Source organism: Microtus ochrogaster, linkage group LG8, assembly GCF_000317375.1.
Source record: "Microtus ochrogaster isolate Prairie Vole_2 linkage group LG8, MicOch1.0, whole genome shotgun sequence".
Taxonomy (NCBI): domain Eukaryota; kingdom Metazoa; phylum Chordata; class Mammalia; order Rodentia; family Cricetidae; genus Microtus; species Microtus ochrogaster.
In genome coordinates this window covers 21,155,192-21,164,171 of record NC_022033.1, presented here as the reverse complement: position 1 = coordinate 21,164,171, position 8,980 = coordinate 21,155,192, and the positions used below count along the sequence as shown (strand labels likewise).

The 8,980-nt window shown below is 49.8% G+C and overlaps 1 protein-coding gene across 1 annotated transcript in view; it reads right to left on the bottom strand.

The window, feature by feature from the left end:
• The window catches only part of Soga1 (suppressor of glucose, autophagy associated 1), a 64,431-nt gene that overhangs the window by 23,704 nt on the left and 31,747 nt on the right, over positions 1–8,980 (bottom strand). Inside the window, exons 4-6 of the mRNA XM_005363031.3 lie at positions 4,768–4,830; positions 2,821–3,999; positions 327–467 (exon numbers count right to left, since the gene is read on the bottom strand). Coding sequence (XP_005363088.2) covers positions 327–467; positions 2,821–3,999; positions 4,768–4,830 — 1,383 coding nt within the window. The remainder of the gene's footprint in view (positions 1–326; positions 468–2,820; positions 4,000–4,767; positions 4,831–8,980) is intronic.

The window sequence follows — 8,980 nt, the reverse complement described above, 5'->3', positions numbered from 1 at the left end:
AGTCTATTTATTTATTTATTATTTGGATTTTAGACAGGGTTTCTCTGTAGCTTTGGCGCTTGTCCTGGAACATACTCTATAGACCAGGTTGACCTTGGTCTTACTGTCTCTGATCCATCTATCTCTGCCTCTCGAGTGCTGGGATTAAAAGACATGCACCACCACCGCCCAGCCCTTATTTCCTATTTTTGTCCTGGCTGTCAGGAAGCTTAAAACCAAAAAGAATGCCCAAAGCCCATAGCACCTTCCTTGAAGGATCACCCTGCTTTTGAGAGGGCCCCAACTAATCTCCTTCAACCCAACCTCCGGCTTAGCCCTCCACCCACCTCAGAGGCATAGGAATCATTATCTTCAGCTCGATAAGGCCTGAAGTTCCGACTGGGGTCAGGCTTGGAGTCCAAGTCACCAGCACGGAAGGCCTCCCGGATCCTAGGCTCCCATTCCAGCAAGTCTCTGAAGTCAGATGGCTAAAGCGAGGGGCACAAGCAGAAGAGAGCCATGGGGAGACGCCCAAGGAGAGCTTCAGAAGGTCCCCACCAGGCCTCAGCTCCGTAATAGGGTTGTCCACATGAGAGTGAGGCTCAGGTGGATCAGCCTTGCAACCTGGACCCCGTCTTACCGGGGAGCATTCCCGCCACTCAATGACGGCTTGTTGCAAAGCCGAACGAGTGGGCAAGTGAAAACACGAATTTGTGAACGGTTATTATGCAAAGGCTGCAGAAACAGTTCCACTGCTCTACCCCCGTGTGATCCCAGCTCATACTTCAGGACGAGACAAGAAGGAGACTCAACATGGTGCTGTCCTCTTGTTTATGAAGCCATCTTAAGCCGCAACAGCAAAGCATGAGTTGAAGCTACTATATAGTACAGTGCGGTGCCATGGACGGAAATCCACTCTCAGTATGAAAACCAAACCACCCCATACTCTCTGCAGACCAGCCCCATGGCTCTGCACAGTCCCTTGAATATACCACCTTCCTTCTATATGAGCTGAGCGTCTTCAAGAACCAGGACAAGCTCCTTGTTGATAGAAACTATGTATCTTTCTTTCGAGTCCCTCGTCTGCTTTTCATACCACATTCACAGGCTTGCAATGTTGATTAAGTCTTCCTCACTAGGCAGTAAGAACCTTTGGAGTGGGAACCCTATTCCTATCTGGTTCTACCGGCCACCACCAATCCTGTGCTGAGCACAAAGGGTAGGAACTAGCAACAAAGTATCCAGCAAATGGACAAGGAGTACAGTGCCTGAGGAAGACGTGATCCGGCAACAGTAGCTATAACATGAAACAAAAGGAGCAAAAAGCAAGCCCAGGAGAGGGCATGTAACAGAGGTTTAGAAAGCGACCTTCCAGGACCCAGCTAGACACAAGCACCCAAAATGTGGAACTGCAACCAAGAAACTGCAGTTCAATTCTATGTCATCTTTGTTCATTTTAAAAATTTGTCTTGGGAGTTTCGGGTTGTTTCTGTCTGTGCTGGGGATGGAGCCCCTGCTGCATGCTAAGACAAGTGCCTTACCACTGAGCCACATCCCCACATGGCTGCGGCATGTGACACCTGTATTGAATATCACCAGCCTTCATCCACAGAGGTACTGACAGGAAGTGGTAAGCAGGAACACAACGTATTCACTTATTTTTTTTGTCTTTGCTTCAATATTTATGTATTGCATTTGCAATAATACTTTGCAAATTTATGATGTCTTTGCTAATTTAGTTTTTCTATATAGCATGTCATAGATATCAAGACTAAGCTTCTCAAAAACTCATTAGAAGGCTTAAAAAACACAAACATTTGCCTAAAAATTTAAAATATGGGCTAGCAAGATAGTTTAATGGGTAATGGTACTTGCTACCAAGCCTGACAATTGAATTTGAGCTGATCTCCAGGACCATCTGAGAACTGACTCCTGTGGCCAGTACCTGTCCACAATGGCTTCCCCTAACACATCCTCCGCAAATAAGTGTAATAAAAATACAAACGAGATAAGAAAAGAAGGGGCAGGGTGGCTGCCCTGGAGAAACGGCCCAATGATTAACAGCTCTTGATGCTCTTCGGGAGGACCCAAGGTCAGTTCCTAACACTCACTAAGGAGCTCACAACCTCCTGCAACTCTAGCTCTGGAGGCTCCGGCACCTTCCTCTGACGTCTGTGGACACCCATACACAGGAGACATATATATATATATGTATATATATACACATATATATACATATGCACATATGTAAATTTTCAAAGATGTTTTAAAAAGAGGGGGCCAGGGATGCAGCTCAATGGTAGAGTACTTGACTAGCATGTATGAGAACCTGGGTTCTGTCCCCAGCACTGGAAGAGGAGATGGGAGGGGAGGGAAGGTAAGGGAGAAAGGGACAATCTAGAAAAAACAGAGGGCCTCAGACTCAACCTCCATCAGCAGTAAATGCCTGCTTGGCAGTTATTCACTGAACCAATAGGCTTATTTTATACTTAGTAAGTTGGAATAAATACATTTTTACTACCTGTTACAGCAAATAGCAGACCAAGTGAACAAAGCCAGGCACTGCTGTGTTTGGTTTGTATAATTCCACTTATATAAAGTTCAAAGATGGATAAAACTAGGAGATTGTCCTGGGAAGCAGGGATAGTGCCCAACAGAGAGATTGATCAGGGCAGCCTTGGGGCTGGTCATGTTCTGGATGATAAATACATGCCTGTGGACTGCAGGCGAGTTGTAAAATTGTTTGTATACGTGGATTTGCATCCTTCTCTGTCCTGTGCCTGTTCCAGCACAAAGTTTGTATGTAATAAAAGTAACAGGACCCTGCCCTGGGCATCTTACCTGGAAGTCGGAGCCAAGGTCTTTGGCCAGTATGATCTCCTTAGAGGGCCCCTGGGAGCCCAAGGTGGGCAGTGCAGGGAAGGACTCTGGCTGCTCCTTGCCAGAGCTCCCCAAGGCCACATCCACCTTGCGTGTGAAAGTGTTCAGTTCCTGCTGCAGCACGCTCAGCCGCACCAGGATGGCATGGATGAGCTTGGCATCCCTGGGGCCCTCGCTGTTATCAGGTGCCTCATGCAACCGCAAGTCTGCACACTCGTTGTCCAGGCACAGGCGGAGGCCAACCGAGAAGCCATTGGCATCAGCCACGAGGACGTCGATGGCCTTGCTGACCAGGGCGGCCTGCTCCCTCAGCCCAGGCAGCGCCTCAGCCTCGCGGGCCCTGCAGAGCCGGGCAGTGTGGGGCTCCAGCGCCTCGCCCAGAGGGGCAGGCACGCACTGTGCGGAGTCCCCGGCCTCAGCGTCTGTCTCCAGCATGGGGCGTGTGCTCTGGCAGGAGGCCAGGTCGCAGCGCTGCAGGTTGGAGAGGAGAACGCGGTTCTCATACTGCAGCTTCTTAACCTTGCCGCTGAGCTCGCCGATCTGCAGTTTGGCAGCTGCTAGCTCCTCCTGTGAGGGCTCGCTGAGCACCGAGCAGCTGTCCTCCGACAGCGTCACGTCCAGCTCATGCTCAGACCGGTATTTGGCCAGCTCGTTCAGCAGCAACTTGTTCTGGTCCTCCAGCTCCGCCGAGGAGCGCCTCAGCAGTTCTGCCTCCTCTTCCACGAACTGCAGGTGGCGCCGCAACTCGGCCAGGCTCTCCCCACACTCACCACCACCGAGAGCAGAGAAAGCCAGCCGGGCCTCGGGGCCACCACCGCCCCCATGGTCCTTCATGTCATCCATCTCGGCCCTAAGTCCCCGGTTCTCCACCTCCAGCTCCACGATGCGCCTGCTCAGGAGGTTGGCCTCCTCCTCCACCAGCTTCAGGTGCACCTTCAGCTCTGTCTCACGGGAGTGAGGAGCATCAGCCAGCTCTTCCGCGGACAGGGCTGCGTCCAGGTCCCCATAGAGGGAGCGGTATTTGAGCAGCTCCTCTTTCATGCTGTCGTTCTCCTTGGCCAGCTTGGTGAGCTTCTTGCACATGAGGGCCGACTCCTCCTTTGCGAAATGCAGCTGGCATTTCAGATCTGCGCTGTCCTCCTGCGACCCAATGGACACGGAGACAGACAGCATTAGGGGAGGTTATTGTCAGCTCGGATCCAGCCACAGCATTCTGGGGTGCACTGACTATGTCTGAGAACACAGGGCTGAATCGAGGCCTAGAGGCCACAGGAAGCAGAGCTGGGGGAGGGGGGCAACGAGATGACATTGATATTGAGAGGCCAGGGCACACTGCCTACAATCTCAGAGACTTGGAGCTGGTGACTGACTATGTACATTCCTGATAGAACTGTCCCATCTGTAAAAGGGACAGAAACCGTTCCTCTCCCACACGATGAGTGTTAAATGGGAAAATGTACAAAAAGTGCCTGACACCCTGGCTGTTAACAGGATTCTGTGCCTGGCCCATGCACAACATGGTGCTTTTTATCTAATTCTTACCACAAACCCACAGAACGGGAGCAGATGTGGAAACGGATGAGAGAGTTGACGTGATCTGTCTCAGCCGGACAGCAATCGAGCTGCAGAGTCTGAGTTCAAGGTCTCTGGCCCTGAACCTTGGGTTTAGTTGTCCCTACGCTGGGTAAGCAATCTGCAGGTCCAGGAGTATCTAAGTATGGGTTCAGAGTGGGCTCGGGGGAAGGAAAATGCCGAGAAGTCGAGAAACGCGCAGGGGAAGAAAATGCATGGGGAGACGGGCTGGGGGTGTGTGTGTGTTAGGGACTTCTGGGGACTACCCAGGACGCTCAAAGTTGGTCTGGGCTTCCAAACTACAGGCAGGGTGCGTGAGGGATGCTGAGGAAATACCTGTGCAGTGGGCTTCTTATCTGTCTTCCCCAGAGATCGGGTTCCTCTTTTCTTCAAGGAATGCTAAGAGGAAAGAAGAAGCCAAACTGAAAGATCACACAGATGACGCACATCCAAAGAGGTGTCCCCAAACGGCCACACTGAGGGCCCCAACCCAGCCTGTATGTGTTAGCCAGAGCCCAAGGCTGAGCCAGGGATCACTGTGTGAGCTGCATGGGGCAGACAGACTGGAGGAAGTAACTAAATACCCTGCCTGGGGCTCCTTCCCACGGCACCTTCTCCAGCCGCTGTCATCCCTGACATCCCATTGGCTGGAAATTGAAATTTGTGCTCTTGTAGTCTTTGTTGTTGTGGTTTTGGGCTTTTTTCCCCCCAGAATATAATATAATTACATCATTTTCTCCCTTCCTTCCCTCTTACCTCCCCTCATTCAAATTCATGACCTCTTCCTTTAAGTGTGGCTACACAGGTGTATGTTCCTAAATACATAAACACAGCCTCTCGCTGCAGATGTCACTGGTGTGTATGTTTTCATGGCTGACACTTGGTTGTCTTTTGTTGGCTCATCGGAGATTTCTCGAGTACACTCGAGGTGCAGAGTTCAGTGTCATCTTCTCTAGACAAATGAGCTATCCAGAGGATGCCGTTTCCTCCTGCTTCAGGACCAAGAGGTTCGTTCCCCCCAGAAAAGACCTCCAAGCTGAGGGCTGCTCTTGGTGGTGCTCACTGGCTAAGGGGAGCACCTGAGGTGCTCTCCCTGGGCGGAACCCACATCTAAAGACTAGCCCAGGTCCACGTGCCCCAACCCCAAAGGGCCACTAACTAGCTCGACTTGATGCCATCTCTGTGATTCAGTTTCTATTTCTGCCTCACTCCCTGTCACAGCCAAAGGGGCTCTTCCCTAAAACTCTGCATGCAAATCTCCATCTCACAGGAAGTGACATTTCGAAGGACCTTGAACACAGAATGAATACTAATGAGCAAAATGTGGATACAAAACTAGAAACAGCACAGGAGTCTCAAAAATGGTCGCGAGAGACTAATAAGCAAAGATCCACACACCCAGAAGCGCTGCAGATAGGGGAATTGATACTTTTGATCACACAGGCAAACACTACACAGATTAAAAACGAAACAAAAGAGAACAAACCATCTTGGTCCCAACACAGTTCAGTGGTAGAAAATTGGCTTAATGTGTCCCAAGCCCTGAGTTTCATCTCCAGAAACACAAACACACACACACACACACACACACACACACACACACACACACACAGAGTTAAAAGATAAACAATGAACTGGTGAGATCTTCAATAGGAAGACAGGTTAGGAATACAAGAGCGTGGACACTCAGACCCAGGGGGCAGGCCTAGAATTCCAGCTACTCAGGAGCTTGAGGCAGGGGAATCATAAATTCAAGTCCTTCTGTGCAACAGATTAGGACCTTGCCTAAAAAAAATAAAAACAAAAAACAAAAAGACCCAAAAGACTGGGGGGGTACTATTCAATGGGAGAGAGCTTGTCCACTGTGCATGGGGTTCTAGGTTCCATCCCCAGTCAGGGAGGAAGAAAGTTTACAGAAGAAAGGCAAATTGATCTTAACTCTGGAAAGATGCTTGGCCCCACTCAGGGCGGAGACGCCCAAAGGAAAGCTACCCCGAGGTACCACTTCTCAATGATCAGACTGGCAAAAGGCCAAACCATCTAACAATACATCCTATTGGTGAGGCTCGAACGAAACAAGAAGGCTCATTTATTGCTGGCAGGAGTGCAAAATGGCACAAGCCCCATGGTGGGGAATTTGAGGAAATGCTACAGTAATCCGTGCTGAAGTTTCTTGTTGTTTAAAGAAGTCATTCAATTAAACGCACGATTCCATTGAACATTTCCTCCCGAGAGAGGGATGATTCATGCCACCAGCCTTTGAAACCACACTTGGGTCGCTTTCAACTTTCTGAGTTGAGCTGCCCACTCGGATTTCTGAAAATACTCCCCAGTGGCTTTAGATATATGTTCACTCCCAACCTTCATCCCTTTCCCCATTACTGCAGGCATGAAAGACAGACTTATTTTTATTTATTTTTATATTATGTGTATGGGTGCCTTGCCTGCATGTTTGCATGTGCATCACATGTGTGAAGTGCTTGAAGAAGCCAGTGGTGCTGGGACTTGAACCAGGGTCCTCTGGAAGAGCAGCCAGGGCTCTATTGGAACCATGGAGCTATTCTCTAATCCATCAAGGCCTGCGTTACTGAAACTGAGAAAGGGGCAGGAACTCGACCAGAGTTCTGTAGCAAAACCAAAGCCAACCTACAACCAGTTCTTGACCTAGCTCCTCATTGCATTCCAAAGGCTTGGTGGGAGAAAATGCGTCTTTGATGAGGGCTAGAGTGGAGCCAACACAGTGGTTTCCAACCTGCATGCAGGGAAGAATTACCTGGGGGATTTAGGAAAACACCAAGGAAAGCCACCACTTCAGAGTCAGGAATAATTGGCCTGGGGTAGGCTTCCCCCATCAAAGTTTAAAGTCACTTCCCAGTAATCAAGTTGGCCTATTGTGTGTGTGTGTGTGTGTGTGTGTGTGTGTGTGTGTGTGTGTGTGTATGTGTGTGTGTATGTCCACATATGCAAGTATGTGTGCACATGTGTGTGTAAGCATGCATGTAGATACTAGAGGACAACCTCAGTGTGCACGTGTGTGCATGCACAAATGCATGCATGTGTGTTTGCATGCAGGTGGAGACTAGAGAACAACCTTAGTTGTTCAGAAGCTCCCCATCACTTCATCCTGTTTGTTTGAGACAGGATGGTCATTTGCCTGGAACTCACCAATTATGCCAGCCTGGCTGCTAGGAGGTCATAGGGTTCCTTCCTGAGTCTGGTGTTTTTACATCTTCTCAGCCCACTCTAACTCACTCTAACTCTAAACTCATTTAGAGAACCTTGAGAACATCAATGAGGTAGGAAGATGGAGACAGGGTTTGGATGCCACCAGCCTGCCAAGAGCAAAGAGTCCCAGAGCTTTCAAAAGAGGGCTTTGGGCATGCTGGTCACAGAACAAGCCCTTTCATGAGAGGTGGTGTACCAGGACAAACAGCCTGGAAGGGAAAGCTCAGAGGAAGACTCCTATGGAGTGATGAGGAGGAGCTCTAAGTTCGACTCCCCGCCTGAAAGATGGGTCTGCTATCACGGACTGAGTGGAAACTCCTTCACCTCCCTAGAAACCCATGAGGTGGGTGACCACAGCACCACCAAGTTCCCCTGATCACAGCAAGGAAGTGAAGAGATCTCTAAGGGTTCTCAGTTATCACATACATACCCGTGAGATGATGTAAAAAGACTGAGCATGACCAAGGGGTTGCTATAGGAGGCTAACAAATAACCACCTAAACAGTCTGTGGAGGAATGGACGTAACCTACAAATGACCGAATATGCCCTCCAGATGAGGACTCAAGTAACAAACCATGGCGTGTCCACACAATAAGAACTTAGTCATGAAAGGAATGGGGTCCTGATGCTCAGGGCTGCTGGGTGCCTGGAAGAAGCAAGCAAGGCCATCCTGACACGGCAGGCACTGTCGCTGGAGTTTCCTCTGAGATTAAAACATTTCATATTGCAGGAAGCTCCTTAAGCAAGAATGTAAACAACTCCAAATAGGTTCAGAAGTCCCTGAAACTGACCGGGCTCACTAGGCCCCTCTTCGCCAGAGTCGGCAATAAAAGCTGAGAGCTTCACACAAAGTGAAGCCGAATTCCGAAGACGACTCTCAGCAGAGAAAAGCTGCAAAGAGTCTAAGACCAGATCAGCTGCCTGGAAGAATCAGAAACCAGCCGAGCTGCCTGGAAGAGCGTTAGACCAGAGTCACTTGGGAAGGACACACTCCAACCTGCTGAGCTGCCTGCAGGCTGTGCAGTGTGCTCCAGGTTTCCCAGCATTTGTGAGCTGTCACCTGTGCCGGGGTGGGCCTTAGTGATGCAGCTGCCTGTGAGTCATTTCTGCTTCTGTGAGTTGCCCTTCACCTATACTCCCGCAAATAACCCCAATAAAACCTGTTGGCTCACAAAGTTGGGCTTTTGTGGTACCTGTCCTTTGGTCTGTCGTGGGATCCCTGTCTGGGGGGACTAGACCTGTGTGTGTCCTCCCAGGAACAGTTTTGTCACTTAACAGGCATGGAGCATCAGGTTCCATTTCCACAAAATGTCCAGGCCATGC